General features: G+C 31.4%; 4 protein-coding genes across 4 annotated transcripts in view; 2 read left to right on the top strand and 2 right to left on the bottom strand.

The window, feature by feature from the left end:
* The window catches only part of LOC123667500 (neutral alpha-glucosidase AB), a 36,850-nt gene extending 36,247 nt beyond the window's left edge, over window positions 1-603 (bottom strand). The window contains exon 1 of the mRNA XM_045601391.1: window positions 374-603. Within this exon, the coding sequence (XP_045457347.1) occupies window positions 374-601 (228 nt within the window). The 5' untranslated portion in view covers window positions 602-603. The remainder of the gene's footprint in view (window positions 1-373) is intronic.
* Window positions 604-1,274: 671 nt separating this feature from the next.
* LOC123667485 (macro domain-containing protein CT2219-like) lies at window positions 1,275-3,395 on the top strand. The gene is made up of 4 exons (XM_045601379.1): window positions 1,275-1,699; window positions 1,770-1,862; window positions 2,443-2,518; window positions 3,037-3,395. Exons 1-4 carry the CDS (start codon window positions 1,328-1,330, stop codon window positions 3,342-3,344), a joined length of 849 nt encoding a protein of 282 aa, XP_045457335.1. The 5' UTR covers window positions 1,275-1,327; the 3' UTR covers window positions 3,345-3,395.
* A 2,379-nt stretch (window positions 3,396-5,774) lies between these two features.
* On the top strand, window positions 5,775-8,050 carry LOC123667543. The gene is made up of 3 exons (XM_045601424.1): window positions 5,775-6,309; window positions 6,937-7,219; window positions 7,793-8,050. Exons 1-3 carry the CDS (start codon window positions 6,010-6,012, stop codon window positions 7,885-7,887), a joined length of 678 nt encoding a protein of 225 aa, XP_045457380.1. The 5' UTR covers window positions 5,775-6,009; the 3' UTR covers window positions 7,888-8,050.
* Window positions 8,051-11,651: 3,601 nt separating this feature from the next.
* LOC123667548 (valine--tRNA ligase, mitochondrial 1-like) lies at window positions 11,652-21,603 on the bottom strand. The gene is made up of 5 exons (XM_045601430.1): window positions 21,405-21,603; window positions 20,600-20,922; window positions 20,104-20,213; window positions 14,176-14,666; window positions 11,652-13,850 (listed from the first exon to the last, which is right to left on the bottom strand). Exons 2-5 carry the CDS (start codon window positions 20,829-20,831, stop codon window positions 11,738-11,740), a joined length of 2,946 nt encoding a protein of 981 aa, XP_045457386.1. The 5' UTR covers window positions 20,832-20,922; window positions 21,405-21,603; the 3' UTR covers window positions 11,652-11,737.
* Between the last annotated feature and the right edge of the window lie 99 nt (window positions 21,604-21,702).

Raw genomic sequence — 21,702 nt, 5'->3', positions numbered from 1 at the left:
ATTTATTTATTTTGGTTCTAAGAACAAATTGCCTTAAATTATTTATTGCATAAATACTTAATGGATTAAATTCTATTAAGCTCCATAAAACCATTGTATTACATGTTTGTAAAGGAAAAATTATGTTAAATCAAAAAATATTGATGTTATTACCTGTAATAACTGGGTTACAATTTAAATATAATGGAGACACACAACTTTTCCTTTGTCACTGAAGATTTAATGAATTAAATATGATATTAATTGATTTCACATATAGAGTGATTATTTTTATTTTTAAATATACAGTATGTTAAAAAAATACTATAATAAAATAGAAAAGTTGAAACTTTAATGATGATCAATTTTATTTGAAAGATGAAAAAGGACTTACCAGAACACTTTCCTTCTCACTCTCAGTGTCTACAGTGACCACTTCAGCCGCGAGTACATTACCGTGGATAATAACGGTGTCTAGGTTCAAAGAATACTGAGATTTCTCCGGCTTAAACGACCGTAGCCGCTTACAAAAGCCTGACTGTTCACATGTCTTAAAGTTATTTTTATCGACACCCAAAATCCCACTGACCGCTAATATCAGAAGAAGACTGATCGTCTTCATGCTAGAAAAGTATTATTTACACGTTTATTTCGATAATAATGGTTAAAAGAAACACAATGACCGGTTCGAAATAGACTTCATGACAGTGAGTTAAAAGTCATACCTGAAGTTATCTAAATATTTATTCTTTTTCCAAAAGATATTATGGTATGTTTAGTTTATTTTCCTACAATAACATTGCACTATTATGCTGAATTCTTATTAGATGTACCAAAAAAATCGTTCTAAACGCACCCCTGCGTTACGTGGAGGAAATTCGTTTGACAATCTACATAGTTCATATAAAAAAAATTGGTAATAGAATTGCCATTCTAAAAATAAATATAACCTTAAGAGGCTTAAGGAATTATTACAAAATAAGACAGTAAAAAATCGGTTTTAACAACTCTATAAATACTTTCGATACATGATAGTGGATACAGCGATAGAATGAAATAAAGTACTAAAGTAGTCATTATTATTATTATTTTTTTTTCATAATTTTTTTTTTTGAATGTTACAGTATTTAAGTTAAATTATAATATTTTAATATGGGATAATAATGAAAGTTAAATAAACTGTTTGTTAAGCTTTTACATTTAATGTTAAATTTAAATTAGTCTAAAGTACATACATAATCAAAAATGAACTTTTTTCTTTAATCATTGGGATTTACTGTTTTTTTTTTTTTTATTAAAACTGAAACGTCAAAATGTCATAGAGAAAAATCCGAAAAAAAAACAGGAAATGGTATTGCAGCCGGTTAGTTTGGGAAAATATTTGCCCAGTATTACATTAATTGTCTTTCGGGCTTATCAACAGCGCTGTTTTTATTCTATAACAAAAATGTCTCGGCAATTAAATTGGGAAGAAGAGAAAAACAGAATTCTCTCTTTGTCTTTAGAGGAGAAACGAAAATTATATAAATCAAACGATTACATTGGTATAAATCAAGTTGACCCCTGGACAATTTATGCGGTGAAAAACAGTGATATACTATCGAAGCAACATACCGTTGAAGACCTCAATGAGTTCAAAAAGTGTAAAATAGATTCGTCGCAAAACAAAGAATTGAGCGAAAAAGTTTCGATATTTAAAGGGGATATCACAAAGTTAGAGGTAAATTAAAGAACGTTTTTAAACATTTTTTGAACCTTGAAATTATTTTTGCAATTTTTCCTAAATTTAGGTTGATGCAATTGTTAATGCGGCAAATTCTCGATTAATTGCCGGCGGCGGAGTCGACGGTGCCATACATCGTGCCGCTGGACCTCTCCTTCAAGTATGTCCCTAAAAATAATATGTGTAAATTCTGAAATAATGTTTTTCTTTGATATCTATCAAGTCCATTATAGGAATCCATATGTTTTTAACAAACAATTTTATTTTTTTTATTTTAAAACCAATTTTTAATATATCATCATCATCACTTTAATATATATATTTAAATAATTTTTAAAGTTATTTCACATATGAAACTACATAAGTGAAATAACAATATTATAACTTCTAAAAAGGGTAAAGGTAGCCATCAGGGTCACTAAAAGTGATAACACTAATAGTGACCTCTTACACACAACCCCTATCAATTGAGAAAATCTTGATAACATAACAATATAGTATGAAAATGAATTAAGCTTCATATTATATACAGTACTCGTATATGAAGTAAATTAAATTTACATATAAAAATATATATACATTCATTTGTGAATCCATATTTGTTATAATACTTATTTGTAAATTTATTAGTTTGTAAATTTTATGAAAATATATTATATCAAATAACTATGACACGACAGTAAGTTCCATCGTCCATGGCTCTCGATTTATGTTAGTTCATATTCTATTGTAATTTGCAGACTGAATGTAACACTCTCGGTGGTTGTCCAACGGGAGAAGCAAGGATCACTGGTGGTTATAACCTGCCATGCAAATGTATGATTTTTAATTTATTTAAAAGTTACAGAAAAAGTTACAGATTTATCTATACAATTATTATAAAGGTGAAAAATTTGATGTGACAACATGATCAGGAGCTAATGGTTTGAAAAGAAAAATTATTTTTGTGTTGGTTAGCCCATTGACCGAGGAAGGCAACTTTTTTCCTCAAATTGATACTTGTGAAATCGCAGGACACAGCTTGAGACATATAAAACATATTTAAAAAAAGTATATCATTCAATAATATCTACAGCTTATTAGGTATTTATCAAAATGACCCATTTAACAGCCCACTCATAATTAATTGTATGAGATATAAATAGCGTAAGTATAGGCTATGTATCTGACACATATGTAATTAAAAATTGTTGGAATTAAAATTATATACATGTGTGCCAGTTTGTGTGTATGTTTATCTAAATTATTATAACTTCTATGTGTGTCTTCATATTTCTCGGTAGACAGTAATCTGATTTTGACTTTTTTTTTTAATTTAAATTTTAATGTTACAGATGTGATACACACAGTGGGACCTCAGAACGGATCAGCACCAAATCTGCAGTCTTGCTATGAGAAGAGCTTAGCGTACCAAAGTCAATATAAATTGAGATCCATCGCATTCCCTTGTATTTCCACTGGTATATACGGCTTTCCGAACCGTCTTGCTGCCCACATTGCTTTAAGAACAGCCCGAAAGTTTTTGGAAACCAATAAAGATTTGGAGAGAATCATATTCTGTACATTTCTGCCCGTGGATGTAGATATATATGAAACATTGATGCAAATGTACTTTCCTATACATCGGAAGAATTTTGATTAGCCCTTCTGCTTAAAAAGCATGTATAATAATAATTTTGCTTAGCAATTTCATTTTAAATGGATTATTATTGATTGCGATAATATATCAATAAATCATTTTTAACTTTTTAATTTGTTTTTTTTTTGTGTAACATTACACTATTTGAAGTTTCCTGGCCTGTTTCAACAGTTGTGGGTAAACTAATTTATCTATAGGGTAAAGCATGGAGCATAGAGGGGTAAAGCTACTTGACGGATGACAGTATCCGACAGTTGAAAGTGTTTGATTTATTATTCTTTGTTACCATCAAATTCTACCATAGTTATGAGATATTTCTATCCTCATATATTATAAAGTTGCAGTTTATTAATTGAGGAGAAACATGCTTGACTTGGGGAGTAAGTTATTGAATGTGTGATGAAGCGAACGGAAGTAGAGAAAAAGATATAAGTTAGTAAAGATACAAAGAGAGTTACTTTTCGTAAGTTTTACTTCAGTCGTGTGGTTGAAACTGGGTGCTGTAACTGGGTGGACCGATGTTGATGATTCTTTTTTAACCGACTTCCAAAAAGGAGGAGGTTCGAAATTGTATTTTTTTAAAATGTATGTTACGTCAGAATTATTGATATTTCGAGAACCGATTTCGATGAATTGTGTGTGAAAGGTGTTGCGTGTCTGGCAAGTACTTTTAGAGATATCTAATAATGCTTATTTACTTGCGTCAACCAACATATTACTGGTCGATGAAATTGAAATCACTTATTTTTGTTGGCGAGGAAACACAATTATAAAATGTTTTAACGATTTCCTTAAAATAACCATTTCATAATTAAGGTATTGAAATATTTATTTATGAACTGGATGTTTGTCCTTGTAGGTTTTTCTGTTATTATTATAAATAATTTATAATGATTTTATGATTATATTAAATGCCCGGGCATTAAAAAAAAACTTAAACTGCGATAAAATACAAAAATTTGTTTCATTATAATGAGTGAAATTCGCGTAAACATTAGAAAACAATATGATCTTATGACTTACAGTGGTGATGGAATGAGATTGGTGCCTTTGGGATTCAGCATTCTTGATTTTAAGAAATTAAAAAAAAAAATTCTAATTAATATTTTTTGACAATCGCTCTGGTGTATAGTGGTACATGTCCTTGTGGGCGCCTAAACGGTCTGCTGTTTCGGGTTCGATTTCCGGTCGGGCTAGCTACATATTTGTATTTTTAACCGATTAAAAAAAAAAGGAGTAGGTTACTCAATTCGACCGTACCCTATATATATGCATTATATATATTTAATGCATGTTCGAGGATAACTTCGTCGCTTATGAACCGATTTTAATAATTATTTTTTTATTGGAAAGAAGATATTCCAGGTGTGGTACCATGATAAGAAAACCAGGATCTGATGATGGGATCCCAGAGAAATCGAGGGAAATCCTTGAAAATCCGCATAACTTTTTACTGGGTGTACCGATTTTGATAATTTTTAATTTAATCGAAAGCCGATGTTTATCATGTGGTCACATTTACATCGAGATCTGATTACAACTTTTGGAGTAATCTTTGATAATGCATATTTACTTGACTATTTTTAAGTCTACCTACGTTGTACTACTTGCCGATGTAATTGAAGTCGGTTTTTTTCGTTTGCCAGCAAACACAATTATTACAAATTTTTGTTTTCGGTTTGAGTGTCTCTTCCTGTGGTCCTGTCCACGTACCTCGGAGAGCGAGTAAAGTAGTCAGTCAAGATTAAAATTATTTACACGTGATAGCGATCGTTACTCATACTAGTGAATATATTCGCCAACCCTTCTCGTACCGAAGAGTTATCTGACTCTGTTCCTTTTCTATGCCTAGCAGTGATATATTTGATATACAGACTGAATCAATAAATTAATAAACATGGTATATTATTCATTGTTATTGAAAGTTACATTTTTCATGATAAAGGTATGGCCATCGTATATTAATAAATTTTGTCATAATTGATATAGGTATTATTAAACGCAATTATCTGTGTCGAAACGAAGTCAACACATGTCAGCTAGTTCATTACAAGGCTAAATAGTTAAATAGCATAGCACGAACTAATGTGCTAACCGTATTTTATTAATATACTCTTTGGCGCTAACATTCAACGTACACGTCGATTTTAGATTTTTTTAAGATCTCCATAATGTTGCTCTTTTAAAAAAAATGTCTTGAAATAAACTGAAACTTCATGAGACAGATAATTGAGTTGGACAGGAGTCGAGTGTGTCAGACTATAATATAACATTTAATTTTATACTTTGCTAATTAGAATCAATGGATTCTTAATATTATTTTAATCAGGGTTTGACAACGTTATTTTTCATATATAAAATATTTTCCATACATATAAAATAACTGACATTTTATGGCACTACCACCAGTACCACCACAATAACATGACATTGACAGTCCAAGAGATTAGCAAATTTTAATTACGTTTTACAATCACATATATAGTTAGTATTCATTTTAGAAATATTAATGAAACGCTTATTGTTATTGTGTATGGCGTTAATGGTAAACCAAATCTTGCTTTACGTCATTGGTAAATGCGATATACAGACGAAAAACAAATTATAATTAATCATTATTTACGTCAAACAAAATATCAACACCGATCATTGTCACTTAAACATTGAAATGTCCGCAACAAGTGCTTTAGAGAGTAACGAGGACTTAGAAAATATTCCATTAGTTAGAATGGAGGACGTACAGCCGGACAGGAGTTCTGAAATGTATATAGTTAACGATAATGAAACGTTGGAAACTTGTGTTGTTGACGATGTTGACTACAATGTATGTGTTAATGATGAAGAGCACTCGAATATAGGGAGTATGGTGTCTATACACTCTGAGGAGGTCACCGGAGTTGACGACAGTGAAACTCCTGAGTTTATAGTACCAGAAGTGTTACCGTCTGTAACAAGAGAAGTGCCGTTGGTGAGTACCTCAGGGTAGTTCCTTATGTATTTTTGGCTTTTGTATATGATTATATTGATATGTGAAATATATGATTTCTTACTTTTTCTTGTATGTATGTATTCTATACTATAATATTAATAAAGAAGAAAGATTTGATTGTTTGCATTGAATAGGCTTTGAAACTACTGAACCGCTTAAAATATTCTTTCACAGTTGGGAAGCTATACTATCCGCGGGTGACTGTACTATGTTTTGAAAAAACTAGGGAAAAAATATATTTTGAAATTTTTGTTAAATACCTGTGTGAAGCCGGGGCAGGATGCTAGTCAATCATATTTTTATATGTATGTATGTGATAATTTGTTTAATATTATATGTTTTATGCTATATTATGATATATAAGCTATTAAAGCTATATATAGCTAGCTATATAAAGCTGTATATATTATAAGCTAGTTAAAGAACTTTATTTTAATAAATTATTATTTATTTATAGTTTATAAATGTATAGTTTATTGTTTTTACAAACAAAATTAATTTCTTTTTTACTATGTTTTTGTTGTGTAAAGAAAATAAGACTATCTATTATTACTTATGTATTATTTATGGTATCAATACCATTTTTTTATGATCTATATTTTCCAGACAATCATAGTAGAAAGAGCAGAAGTAAAACAAAACCCAGACAGCTGGCCAACATTAGAAATACTCCCAGGTGGAGTTATAAAACACGCTGAAAATTACGAAAGTGATCTAGCAAGTTTCTATCAGAGCGGGGATATTGACAATGAGGACGGAGACATGATGTACGCATGTGCAAAATGTCCTGAACGGTTTAAATTTTTATTCTGTCTGGTTAAACATGTTAAATGGCATGAGGATCAGAAGAAAAAGGAAAAGCAAGGAATAACAGGATTATCTAAAATAAGTATGTATATCATTTTTATTTTACCATTGTTTACAGTGTTAATAAATGTAAAATTATGTATTTTAAAGTTGTTGGAAGAAAACTTTTTAGTAGTAAAGATTTCACTACAAAATAGGAAAGGTAAGTATGGTGAGATCATACTCACCTTACTTATTTTTAATAAAAAAATCTCAATTATTCTATATAAATCATCCATCACAAAAATATCCTTTAAATATTATATCATGACTAGCCATGGCCCATGGGTGACGTGCGTTAATTTGAAAAAAAAATTATAGCCATCATTGGTGAATGGGCTATATGTTTCAATTTGGACCAGTTGTTCCCGAGATTAGCATGTTTAAACAAACAAACAAAGCTTTATCACTATAATACTAGTATAGATAACTGATCTGGGTACCGCCTGTTTGTTTTACACAATGATCTTACCACTACAATATCCTACTATACTTATCCTGACAATAAAAACAAAAAAAAAAAATTGTTTGGTGCAATAGTTCGGAATATAAGTGTACAGGTGTGTACATAATGGTGTACAAATATTCGTTTAATAAATAAAGTTTTATTTTTCAGAATCTCCTGAAAAGAAATATATCTGTCTGCACGCAAATAAAAGGAAAGTCATATCAAAATTAAAAACAAAGTGTAAGGTACCAAAGAAATCATAATATTAGTTAAAATTATATACAAATATTTTTTAATTTAGTTAAATTTTTGATAAGCGTCTAAATATTATTGAGATGTATATTTATAAGCCTTTGATAGATAATGAAATTTGAAATTAAAAAAAGGCGTTTCCAAAAAAAAAGAATTAAATTTGATGGATGTTTATACGAGAATTTTTAGTGATATGTTTGTTATGTTTATAAAAATTTTAGGTCAGGTTTTACAATTAATAAAACTTAACATTTTTGAATATCATATCAAAAATTGACCGCTCCAGCGGGGTTCGAACCCGCGCCTCCGACATACCGTGTCGGCGCTCTAGCCAATTAAGCTATGGAACGATGCACCCGCTCGAGCGAAATTTTCGATATGATAATTTTTAATTTCGGTTTAAGCGAATTTTTGATATGATATTCAAAAATGTTTAGAATTCCTAATGTGGGTAACACAAAAAAAAAAAAAAAAAAAAAAAAATCTTAGATATTAATAAAACTTATTCGAAATTCAAGATTGAAAAAACCATTGTAGTAACTTTTTTTAAACCAACTTAAAAAAAGGAGCCATCTCAAATAGATTGTATATGTTTTTTTAGAGTAAGACATAAGTTTACCATTAAAACAAGTAAAAATTAGTAAAAAATCCATTGACTTCCAATTTCTTTAATTTTTATGTTCATAGGCAATTTTTTTTTCTTTTTATGTTCTGAAATAATTTTTTTATATCATAAAGGTTAGATTATTTATTACATACATTCATAACGTACATTATATTTTAAGTTTTAAAATTCTATTTTATCGACATAATTTAATAAAAATATTTATCGAATGTATTTGTTTTGCACAAATAAATTTTACTTTTATCTTTCAAGTTAACTATGCATATTACTTGGAGCTTAAAAAGACACGTAAGGACCCTTTAGAATTAAAATGTATTATTCTTTAGTTAAGTAAATGTGTAAATCTCACGATTATATTTTATAGTGCTTATTTAATGCTATTTAAACACAAAAACTGCAAGGAAAACATGTAATTTCTGACATGAATGTAAAAATTGAATAATTCTTTTAACTGGTAACATTTTGGTTGTTGTGAGTGTGGTAATAGTGTTGTAGATGATAGGCTAGTGTTGTAAATGACCACATCATTTTACGAAAAAATAACTTATCTTTCCGAGTATATAAATTTTGATGTAAATTATTATTTGCATTACAAATTTGCTTGAAGACAAAAGTGTTAGAGCAATGCGTTCTGCCAGTGTTAACATACGGAGCCGAGACGTGGACACTGACGAAGGGACTGGTCCACAAATTTAAAGTCGCTCAACGTGCAATGGAACTGACTATGCATGGGGTTTCTCTCAAAGATAGGATTAGAAATGAGACTATCCGCGAGAGAACGAAAGTAACCGACATGGCCCACAGAATTAGCAAGTTGAAGTGGCAGTGGGCTGGTCATCTGTGTCGCAGGACCGATGGCCGTTGGAGTAGAAGGGTCCTGGAGTGGAGACCGCGTCTTGGCAAACGCAGTGTGGGACGTCCTCCGGCCCGTTGGACCGATGATCTACGTAAGATTGCCGGTGTAGGCTGGATGAAGATTGCGGAAAACCGGGATGTCTGGCGCGAACTTGGGGAGGCCTATGTCCAGCAGTGGACTGCTGAAGTGATTAAAAATTTTATATATTTCAGTATGAATTAATATGCTTAAATTTTTTTAATTGAAAACGGGATTTTAAAGACAAATAAAAAAAGGACTAAAATAAAAAAAAAAAATGTCAAAACTATTAAGCATTTGCTTATGGTAGAGATTTTTATGTAATAAAGGTAGTAAACAAAAAATATATACATACTAGCTGACCCAGATAAAGTTGTTTTGCCATACATATTATTAACCGAAGGGGGGGGGGGGGGGGGGGTGTAACTTAGGGATATGAAAAATTGTGTTGGTCGATTCTCAAACCTACCTGATATGCACACAATTTTTCATAACATTCGGTTTCAGACGAGTGTGGTAACTAACATTGTGACACGAGAATTTTATATATAAGATATCACATTTATTGTATACTCTTTGTTTCCAGATTAATTAAAATAAAGGACATATTGCACAAATAGACAGAGATACATCTCTGGATTGATTTTCCAAATAGACACAGCTCCTACTCCATAGTATCCATTTTGTTTACATCCGTAAATAGGGTGAGACCTTCCTTGGTTTTGTCCTCAATACTACCGACACACTCGGCTCGTGTGTGGTAGTCGATTGGGGCTAATGCACATCCCTGTCATACGCGAAGCCCAGCTATTGGTTGTTCTCGTTTTCTTTCATTGAGTTCAGCCGTCTCCTCAGCTCTCAGATAAAATGGCAAAATTTCGGCGAGCAGAGTAGCAGCATTTAAGGACACCGTGCGATGACATTTTCCGCTTTTGAGGGTGAATTGACGAGTGACCTAGTTTAGGGACATATTTCCTTCTCAGGATCGGCCTCCATTCACTTGCCGCATTACGGTTACACCACTACACGTATAAAGTTTCAGGGTTTTATGAGCTGACTTCTCATCTCGCCCTCGAGGTTTTGCGATCATCTGGTATCTCCTTATTGCTTTGGTGTATATTATAGCTGCACGTTTTTTGAAATTAGGGTACGGTCCAATCTTGGTGATATTAGACGAATTATTAGCGTGTACAAGAGGCTAATTTTGGTCTTCTTTACAAACAAATGAAAAAATGATAGACTTGAGGAAATTACAGAGAAGTTGATTTCTAAAATTGCCAAGTTTAGACATTTCCCATTACCATGTGTCAAGAGTTAAGCGATGTATTAGATATCAATATCAGAAAATGATTTCAGTCTGTCAGTTCAGCTTATCGCAGTTCACTGCTGGATATAGGCCTCCCCAAGTTTGCACCAGATATCTTTTTTTTTATATATAGACTAGCGCTTGACTGCGATCTCACCTGAAGTCAAGTGAAGATGCAGCCTAAGGTGGTGCGCGCTTGCCTAGAAGATGCCTATTCACTCTTGATTTAAAGATACCCAAGTTATAGTTCGTTGGAAAAACGGAAGCCGGAAGGGCATTCCAAAATTTTGCGGTGCGTATTAGGAATGAGGAAGCAAATCGTTTAGTGCGAGATCGTGGGATTTCAACCACATAGCGGTGCAGATTCATGCGATGCCTTGCGGTTCGGTGGTAGAAAGGTGATGGTGGAACCAAATTATATAGTTCTAGAGCACACTCACCGAAATATCTAGCCGCCACCGGCAATCTTACGTAGATCATCGGTCCAGCTGGCCAGAGGACGTCCCACACGGCGTTTGCGTTGCAAAGATTTAGCATTATATAATTTTTAGTGTGAAATAATTAGAACTTAAGCTGCTCTAGTTAGCACATCAGATTGCTATAGTGAAGTAGAATTTCTCTACTTAACTCAAAAATAAAATGGGAGTTTTACGCATAATAAAATGGAGTAACGTTTTTCCATAAAATTGATGTGGTCATGTACAATGGTATCGAGCGCGTTTAGTTTTAAAATAATATTTCGTAATATATTTCCGTTGACTTTTCTTAGTTTATTTGTGTCTTATTGAAAACGTGTGTAAACTATTTATAAGTGTTGATTACGTTTTGTGTATGCGGCCTTCAGAATGGTGGTGAAATTGTTTGAAAATTATATATAATTGATGGTATTATTTTCTTATATTACAAAAAAGTATGTTTTCGGATCCACCATGGTTGTTAGTCAATTAAAAGTGAAAATAAAAAATTATTATTTGTTGTAAATATGTTTTATTGATTTTTTAATCACTTAACACTAGCTAAAATATATGACTATTTGTTTTATTTTAAATGCTTCATTTATATCAGTCTTCGTAAACGTTTCAATTCTTCCTTTTTTATAAGTAATTTTTCTTTGTCTAATTCTTGATTTTGATCAGATACAGAATTAACATATTGATTGCTTGATAGTTTCGCTTCTAATTTCAATAAATTATCTTGCATTTTATTTATTTTCTTCTGTAGTTTGTCTTTAGCAGCAGTTATTGTACTCTCAATGTCGCTAGTTATTTCAACGTTTATTTCAGTGTCTTTGTCTAGAATAACGTTAATCACTTTCTTATCAATATTTTTATTTATTATTATATCGCCAGTTTTAGATAAATGTTGTATTACTTTTTTATTGTTTTCCAGATCTGCTTTTAAATTTACATCGCTTGTATTTATAAAAATATTTGATCTGATTTTGTTTGGTATACTATAAAAACCCTTTACTTCTCTTATAAGATACATTGTGTTTAATAGTTTGTCCACTTGTTTCTCTAATTCCAGATCTTTCCAGTTTTCGAAATCTGTGGTCTTTGGGAAATCAAAGAAATCTTTATCATAATCGTTAAAATTGTGGATGATGTTAGTTTCAAATCCTGGTATTTTAGGTATGACTTCATCTGTGAGATAAATCATAAATGGGGATAGACATCGCAGTGATGTATTTAGCACCGCTGATAAAGTATGCGCATGGGCATAACCTACTTTGAATTCACCACTGTCAAAACCCGGTTTAGTCGATTCTAAATAAACATCACAAAATTCATTATAAATTAAAGTTCGAAGTGATTTCGTAGCAAGATGGAAATCGTATCCATCTAATGATTTATTGACAATGTCTATCATAGTCGATAGTCTACTTAGAATCCATTTATCGAAGTAATTTAAATCTTTCGCAGTTATTTCTTCATTTACCTTCTTTAATTTTTCATAGCACAGCTGAGTATATTTGATACTTTGCCAAATTTTATTACAGAATAATTTATTTGCATGACATTGGTATACATCAAAACTAACAAAATGTGACTTAACGTCATTTGATAATAGCGTGAAGCGCAACGCATCTACGCCACATTCAGGAATACCGTTTGTACTTGAAAAACTTGATTTATTGTAAGAAATAGCCTTCTTCACTTCATCTTGATTCAAAATACCATCTTTATGCATTGCGACTGCTTTTTCTTTTAACCCATTAATAGATATGCCATTTATAATATCCATCGGATCTATAACGTTTCCTTTGCTTTTCGACATTTTACCGCCCTTACTATCACATATTATTCCATGTAGCAGAACTTTGTTAAATGGCAATTGGTCTGTGAGCTCTATACCCAACATTACCATTCTATGTACCCAAAATCCAAGTATATCATGTCCAGTGACCATCAAACTTAATGGGTAATATTTTCTGTAATCGTCGTTTCTAACATCCGGCCATCCTAATGCCGCAAATGGATATATCCCGGAAGAAAACCAAGTGTCTAGGACGTCTGTGTCTCTTTCAGCTATAATTTCTTCAGGTACAGTTCGAAGATATTTAGAAGCTTCTAATTTAGCGATTTGCTCATCTGTCGCAGCTATCCACACTATATTTTTGTCCACAGTACATTTGTATGCAGGTATCTGATGTCCCCACCACAATTGTCTAGATATGCACCAATCTCTGTTGTCACTTGTCCAATTAATCCAATTCTTGACGAATTTTTCTGGTTCTATTTTTAATTTATTATCTTCCACAACTTGTCTTGCTTTTTCGTTTAATTTACTACAAGATATAAACCATTGCTCTTTAGGTAAATGTTCTATTACGTCTCCCGTTCGACTGCAGATAGGTAAAGTCATTTGATGGGGGCTCACGGACCTTAGAAGTCCCATATTTTCTAACGATTCTACCAACTTTTCTCTACAGTCGTATTTTCTTAGGCCGTCAAATATCCTAGAGTTTTCCATGACTCCATCCTCGTTTATTACCTGCAGTATTGGTAAGTTATGGTGCCTCGATATTTCGTAATCTATTTTACTGTGCGCAGGTGTTATTTTAACAGCTCCAGTTCCAAATTTCATATCGACAAAGTTGTCGAAAATTATAGGTATTGTTGTATTTCTGAATGGATGAATTACTTTCTTACCTCTGAGGTGTTTATACCTGCAATTGAAAAATATTCATGTATTTGTTTTAATGTTTTTTCTACATAATACTCGAAGTAATTAAAATTAACAATGTTTTTCCAAGATAGCACATACCAAATTGTATGGCGCGCTGGTAAAAGACTCGATATTTAGAATTTAGTGCAAAAATAAAATGCAATGTACAAAAGCACAAGAGATGTTTTCTTGCAAATTGTAATTGATGAGCACTTTTATAAATCACATAAAAGAGCATAAATAACAAAAAACTTTTTAACACATTTAATTGTAGCCCATAAAATATCCTTGTTTAAGAAAAAAACTATACAGAAATATTTTTGTACCTTTCATCCTCTGGGTGAACAGCAACAGCAGTGTCACCCAACATAGTCTCTGGCATCGTTGTAGACACAACAATTTCTTCATTACTATCATGAAGCCTATATGCAAAGTTATAAATTAACCCAAACTTAACCACTTTGTCATAACCTGGCAACATTACATCCATTGGCTTATCGATGACTTTATTTTCTACTTCTATATCTGATACCGTTGAGTTTAAAGCGTTACTCCAGTTAACGAGGGATTTTCGTCTATATATAAGACCTCTTTTGAACAATTTAATAAAAGCCGTGTTAACTGCTTTTGTATGCTTTTCGCTCATGGTGAAAACTTCACGAGACCAATCTAATGAACAGCCTAATTTTCTCAACTGTTGGCTTATGGTGTTGCCATGGCTTTCTTTCCATTTCCAAACTTCTCTGTTAAATTTCTCACGGCCAATGTCGTGGCGACTGATATTCCATTTCGTTTTTAAACATTTTTCTACAACGCTCTGAAAACAAACAAAAAAATATTTCTGTAAAGTTAAAGTTAGTGCAACTAGGGATTGGGAATAGGGCCAGCAAGGCGTTTGCCGTGCTTCTAGTGTTGCAGGAAACGGTATACGTAGGCCGTATATTTAGTATTTTTTTTATATTATTTCCGTTTCTTCTGGGGTAAGTGATAGTAATCGAAAATCATCAATTTATAGGAGCAAAAACAAGATTTAAAAAATTCTCTTCCGTGAACTAAGTGGGCTAGGTTCATCTTAAAGTATCTTTTTTTAACCGACTTCAAAAAAGGAGGAGGTTACTCAATTTATTTTATTATTTAAAGCACAAAGAATCTTACAAAAATAAAAAGTTAGCATTTAACGGTGTGACAAAAATCATCGTTGATTTATCCGCACACCGGCATTCGACATCGTACGCTCACAATATCAAAAAAATAAGTCGTAGCATAATTATAACAACATAACAGTAACACACGATCAACATTTATACACATCTACCCTCCAAGTTTTACAATTAATCAGTCACAAAATAATACAGTCGCAGTAACAGGATACACACGGGGTGATTTACTTTGATGATATTATTTAATGTTTATTTTTTATTAATGATAAGAAATATTGTTTTAATTTATATTTTATATTTGTTTTTGTAATTTCATTTTTTAGTGAAGCTGGTAGGGCGTTTATTAATTTTGGTATTTGATATTGTAGTAGTTGTTTGCCATATAGATTATTGTAACTCGGCACTTTTAATTCAACTTGGGACGCACTACGTGTTTGGTAGGTACGCCTGATGACGTGTTGGTGTTCACCATTATGAAACTGCTCGAGCAGTAATATGTATTTAACCTGATCATGTATTGGTATTATGTTACAATAATAAAAGAGCTCGTGATAATCGTTTTCGTGATAGGTTTTAATTTTTTTAGGTATTATAGCTTTCATAATTCTTATTTGCAAATTATATATTCTATCGAGGTTTGATTTACATGTTCTACCATAGCTACTCAGACCGTAAAATATAATTGTTTCGCCTAAAGCTTTATATAGGTTTAATAGAATTTTATATGGGATTTTTCTTTTAATTAAAGTTATTTTAGCCAATATAGTACGCAACTTATCACATACGTGATTAATATGTTCAGTCCATTTTAGTCGATCGTCAATTATAAGTCCTAGATATTTTTGTTTAGTGACTATTTCAACCGCCTTGCAAGAACAATTGTGAAGATTAGCATGTAGACATTGGTGACTGTGCGCTATTAATTTTAAATTATTAAGTGATTTCCTATTTTGGGTAGAACTGATGTACATTAGTTTCGTTTTATCGGCATTTAGAACAAGTCCTACATCATGAGACCACTTTAACAACAAGGTGAAATCTGTTTGTAAGTCTCTCAGAGCTGCATCGAGATCGCTATTTGCTGCTATGAGACAGGTGTCGTCAGCAAACTGGTAAATTTCACAGTTAGATATTAGATTGACGACATCATTTACATAGGTTATATAATGTAGTGGGCCAAGTACGGATCCCTGCGCTGTTCCGTCTAGTACTCGCACGTTTTTGCTGGTAACATTGCCAATCTTCACTACATATGATCTATTATTAAGATAGTCTCGACACCAATTGTTTAAGGGACCCTGTATACCACAGTCGTTAAGTTTCTCGATAAGAATGTCATGTTTAAGCGTGTCGAAGGCTTTACTATAGTCAATAAATACTACCAGAACATGTTTTTTAGCGTTGAGGTATTTATAAATATTATCCGTAAAATTTGAGAGTAATTTGGTTGAGCTCTTCCCTGATTGAAATCCAAATTGTTTATTTGTTATTATATCGTGATCTTTATAGAAGGAGTGAATTTGTTTTGAAATAACTTTTTCAACTATTTTATCTATTGTAGAAAGCATAGTAATTGGGCGATAGTTGTCATAGATACCCTGGCTTCCTTTTTTGTGTATAGGCCTTACTATTCCAGTTTTTAGTTCATGAGGATAGATACCTTGTTTGACAGTTGTGTTAATAAAATGTGACAGTGGTTCTGCAATTTCAGCGTTTATAATTTTTAGATCTTGTGCTCTGATTTTATCTATACCTGGTGCTTTGTGGTTGTTTAATGATTTTATTTCTTTCATAACTGATTCAGCTGCTACTTTTTGGTATCTATGGCATACATTTTTAGAAAAGACATACGATTTTTTATCTAGTAATCTAATATTACACTTTGGAACAATGTTATTTACACTGTTGGCAAAAGTGTCTGCAAATTTATTGGCAATATTATCAGTTGTGCAATTGTTATTTAGAAACGCGTTTAAAATTATTGTATCGGCAAGACTTTTTGATCTACCAGCGATTTCGTTTAGTATTTTCCATAGTGTTCGTGGATTATTTTTATTATTATTTATATCGTTGTGAATTTTTTGATTTTTAGTTTTAGTTATTAATTTATTTGCATAGTTTCTAGATGAGTTGTACATTTGTTTTAATATTTTATTGGTTGGATCTGAGAGCCATTTTTTGAACAATTTATCCCTATTTTCACATGCTTTTATGATACTGTTGTTTATCCAGTGATTGCTAAGCCTATTTTTATTAGCACGGATTTTGAATTTTATTGCTGCTTTATCATAACAATTATGAATATTATTTATTATAATTTTATAAATTTTTAAAGGACATATCATTTGTTTTACCGGTTGCCAATCTATATTTTTAAGGTTTGTATTAAGTATGTTGTAGTCATATCTCGTAATGTATTCATTTTTCACCCGTGTGTTCCGACCTAGTACACCAGTCACTGCGAGAGCGATCGAGCGGTGGTCGGCCAGTGCAGTTCCAAGCGCCGCCGTGTACAGGCCTAGTGAGCGGGATCGCGCATATATGTGATCTATACAAGTACAACTAAGTCCATTTTTTGTCAGTTCAATGCGTGTATATTCAGTTATCCCGCAAGCTAAGCCGTAATTGTACATAACGGTGTTATACGTATGTTTTACAGGACAATCATTGCGAAGATTAATGTTAATATCTCCCAACACATACAGATCGTGATGACGATTCATACCGGACAATAATGAGTTTAGTTCTTTTAAAAACAGGTGTTTACTATTACCTGGTGGGCGATATATACAGCACAAGGATGCCGTATAGCCAGAAGGTGTAGTTATACATCCCATTAAGACTTCACTGTGTTTTATATTATACTCGTGGATATAAAATTTGTGTTCATTTTTTATATACATTATTATACCACCACCCCTTCGGTCCGCCCGTAACTGTCTGTGCATTCTATATCCGCGAAGCTGATAAAGATTACATGCAGTATGGGAAACATTAACCTCAGTTAGCATTATAACGTCAATAGCTCTCGCCGAGGAGTTAATAAACTGTTCAAGCGCCTCGAAGTTTTTAATAATTGAGCGAATATTCATATGAATACATAATAATTCTACAGTTTCTGTAATATTTTCTAAGAATGATTTAAGATTTGTGCAGTTTTTTATTTCCACTATATCATCCGATACCGTGTCCATTTTATAACAAATGATTATGATAATTTTAGTCTTTTTTTTTTAAATTAATTTATTATTATTTTTTTTTCTTAAATTTTTTTTTTATTTTTTTAATTTTTTTTTTAATACCAGGCATAAGCTTTTTACTTGGAATGATTTTTTGAAATTAGATTTTTTACATCTTCCTGAGAACGAATAATGTAAGTCTTCTGCTTATCTCCTTCTTTCCGCACACGAAGTATTCCTTTTTTTATCCATATGTATTTGAACGTATTCTTCAGTTCTTGTTTAGTATACCATAGCAGTTGCTTATTGTAGGGTGTTAGGGCTTCGCATATAAATATACTTTTGTTTACTTCCAGAGAGTGACTTTTAGGTAATATATTAGCAATTGTGAGTCCATGGTTCTGTGATTTAGTTGATAACCAAGACTCCTGTGTTCGTTCATTTTTAAACTTTATTAGTAGCGGACCAGGCTTGTCATTTTTTCCAGGTAGGCGTTTTACCTGTTTGACGTCCTCTACGTTTTGATTAAGCGCTTTTGCCACATTACCTGTAATTTCAAGTACATTTTCGCCTTCAGTTATTGGAAGATTATGAATTTCAATGCATTTGCGCAATTGCTTTTGTTCCATGTCTTGAATACGTTGTTCAAGAGCGCCTACCCTCGTTTCTAAATTATTGTTCCGATTAGTTAGAACAATAATATTAGTTTTCATAGTCTCGATTGTATTTATTAGATCATCCATTTTATCCGAATGATATTGAAGAGACTCAGTGACATCTTTTAGTTCTCTCTTTATAGTTTTCTCCATTTCTTTCGAGATGTCATCAAGGAGTTTTTTAACATCCAACTGTACTGCTGTAGGTGAATGGTTTTCGTCTTCGTCCGCTTCATCGTCTTCCGGAATGATAATGGAGCGTCGTCTTGATGTATTTTGAGAATCTTGACAAGTCCATTCCAGAATTCGACCGTATATATATATTTATGTATGTTCGGGGATAACTTCATCGTTTATGAACCGATTTTGATAATTCTTTTTTTGTTGGAAAGGAAATGATGAGAAAATTAGGTATGGTACCATCATAAGAAAACCAGGATCTGATGATGGGAACCCAGAGAAATTGAGGGTGTACCGATTTTGATTATTTTTAATTTAGTCAAAAGCCGATATTTATTATGTGGTCACATTTAAATTTCATCGAGATCTGATTACAACTTTTGGTGTAATCTTTGATAATGCGTATTTTATTTACTATTATTTCGTCTACCTACGTTGTATTGCTTGTCAATGTAATTGAAGTCGACTTTTTTCCGTTTGCAATTGAAAAAATTTGCAAACACAATTATTTATAGAGTAAAACAACTTTTTTTTACATACATTTTTTTTTTGGTAAATATTTAATTTACGAGAAAAACTTTTCATTTGTAACCTTTTTCACATTTATAAAGTGCTAAAATTGTTATATGTGATAATGGTACAGTTAAATTACTTTGGACCTATGACTTTTCTTGGTGTAAACTCTAAAAGTCATTATCTAGCGTAATTTCATCAAAAAAAAAAGATCGCTCACCACATTTTAACTGAATTACACCACTTTACGAGTGTTTTAGGTTCACTAGAATATAACTCTAGATACATCAGTATTCACGAAAAATGTACTGAAAATTAAATGTGAAATTCGATACAATCGCACTTAAATCACACAGCATCTGAACATATGGTTGAACACAAGTAAGAGTAACGTAAGAGTGATTGATTACTGACAAATAGGTATAACTTGACTAGTATTGATACTCACGAATTTTTTCACACAGTTATATCACTTTTCGATAATGCCATGATCACAAAATGGTATAACTAAACTTATATCACTTATCGCAGGAGGCACAAAATTTTCTATTTGTTACATAATTTACCTGAGTAGCTATTCCCGCATGGTCAGTACCAGGCAGCCATAGAACACTTTCTCCCATTGATCTCAACCGTCTCACGATTACATCTTGTATTGTGCTGGAAAGGGCATGACCTAAAAAGTGAGAATTTATTTATCCAAAAATGTTACTACTTATATATTGAATGTTGAAATTTCATAAAAATTAAAAAAATTGTAAAAAGTTAAAAAAAAAAAAATTAAGACAAAATATGGGAATTAATTTCCAACTTTACACAAAGATTAGAGAATAAGAAGAAGAGATAGACATTTAGAAATCAAGTTTTACTAAATTATTTTTAATTTTAATCATTTTTTTTTTGATTGAAAAAAAAATTTAATCATTATTACATTAAAAATTTTTTACTATTGTCAGTGATGTAGAGTTTAACTCGCGCACGGGGCACAATAACTTTACACCCCCTTTACTACAACACTGACTATTGCATATATATTTTAAATTATAATTTCTTTTAACAAACCTAAGTGTAGTTTTCCAGTAACATTCGGTGGTGGTAATACAACACTAAATGATGACTTTTTTCTGTTTATTTTGGCTTTAAAAATCTCTTTCCTTTCCCATTCATCATATTTATGCTCTTCTACAATTTCCGGTTTATACGCAGTAACTGGCAGATTTTCTTTAGGAATTATTCGAGTAGTACTACCAATAAACCTTTTTGAATATTTGTGAGGGAGGTAAGAGCGCATCATATTTTAATATATTTTTATTACATTGAGTTGTGTTAAAATAAATTTAACTCATTTCTAAAATACTATAATGGCTTGATTATATATACTATACCTAAAACAATATTAATTAAATTACAAATATGAAAATATTTTGTTTCCTTTTACTGTAATACTTACAAAAACATTAACATCTAAAATAAAACTTCGGTAAATTAAATATAACATTAATAATAATAATATTGAATAATTAATTTAACAATCAAATACTAACAATATTTCAGAAAGTAAAGATTCAGTGTATTGATAATAATTATGTCTTTATTTGGCTAACCAAAGTTCTGCTTCTTCTTCTGCCTTATTTTCTCTGAATATTGTACAAATAAATCAGTATTATATCAGAAATAGTATGCAATTACTTGTTTTTTTTTTTTATTGTATTATGTATAAGTAACAAACATTATTAGGAAGAGTTAGTTTGGTTATCAACCTTTTCTGTGACTTACAAAATATATTAACACAATAAAACATAAAAGACTTTCAAATATTATTCCAGTTATGATTTATTTACCCTTTTTTTTAAATTTATACTATTACGTACAAGACTACAAGTTAAATTTAATAGCCAATATGTAATAAATGTCAGACGTTTAAAAATCAGACCAAATAGGTATGTCAATCGTTAACAAGAAGTAGGAAAAGGCAAATTAATCTTTCAATATAATATTTGAAATTTAAAGTATTAAACACTATCAGTAAGCTAGCATAATAATATGTGCATAATTATACTTGTTGCCAATAATAATGTCGCATATTTCCTATATATAATAAAGTACTCTGTGGTCGCATATATACAAAATTATATGTAAATATGTATTTTTGGTTACGATAAATC

The sequence above is a fragment of the Melitaea cinxia genome, chromosome 28, assembly GCF_905220565.1.
Source record: "Melitaea cinxia chromosome 28, ilMelCinx1.1, whole genome shotgun sequence".
In the NCBI taxonomy this organism is placed as follows: Eukaryota; Metazoa; Arthropoda; class Insecta; order Lepidoptera; family Nymphalidae; genus Melitaea; species Melitaea cinxia.
The sequence above is the reverse complement of the archived record's forward strand: the minus strand, read 5'-3'. Positions and strand labels throughout refer to the sequence as shown.

What these genes read in the sequence shown, in the direction of transcription:
- LOC123667485 (XM_045601379.1), top strand. Translation starts at nt 1,328, where the DNA reads ATGGTATTGCAGCCGGTTAGTTTGGGAAAATATTTGCCCAGTATTACA. An exon ending in CCGCTGGACCTCTCCTTCAA is followed by an intron (nt 1,863 to 2,442) that starts GTATGTCCCTAA and finishes TGTAATTTGCAG; the next exon opens with ACTGAATGTAACACTCTCGG. An exon ending in TTATAACCTGCCATGCAAAT is followed by an intron (nt 2,519 to 3,036) that starts GTATGATTTTTA and finishes TTAATGTTACAG; the next exon opens with ATGTGATACACACAGTGGGA.
- LOC123667543 (XM_045601424.1), top strand. Translation starts at nt 6,010, where the DNA reads ATGTCCGCAACAAGTGCTTTAGAGAGTAACGAGGACTTAGAAAATATT. An exon ending in TAACAAGAGAAGTGCCGTTG is followed by an intron (nt 6,310 to 6,936) that starts GTGAGTACCTCA and finishes TATATTTTCCAG; the next exon opens with ACAATCATAGTAGAAAGAGC. An exon ending in AACAGGATTATCTAAAATAA is followed by an intron (nt 7,220 to 7,792) that starts GTATGTATATCA and finishes TTTATTTTTCAG; the next exon opens with AATCTCCTGAAAAGAAATAT.
- LOC123667548 (XM_045601430.1), bottom strand. Translation starts at nt 20,831, where the DNA reads ATGATGCGCTCTTACCTCCCTCACAAATATTCAAAAAGGTTTATTGGT. An exon ending in TACTGGAAAACTACACTTAG is followed by an intron (nt 20,214 to 20,599) that starts GTTTGTTAAAAG and finishes CTCACTTTTTAG; the next exon opens with GTCATGCCCTTTCCAGCACA. An exon ending in ATGCGGGAATAGCTACTCAG is followed by an intron (nt 14,667 to 20,103) that starts GTAAATTATGTA and finishes GTTTGTTTTCAG; the next exon opens with AGCGTTGTAGAAAAATGTTT.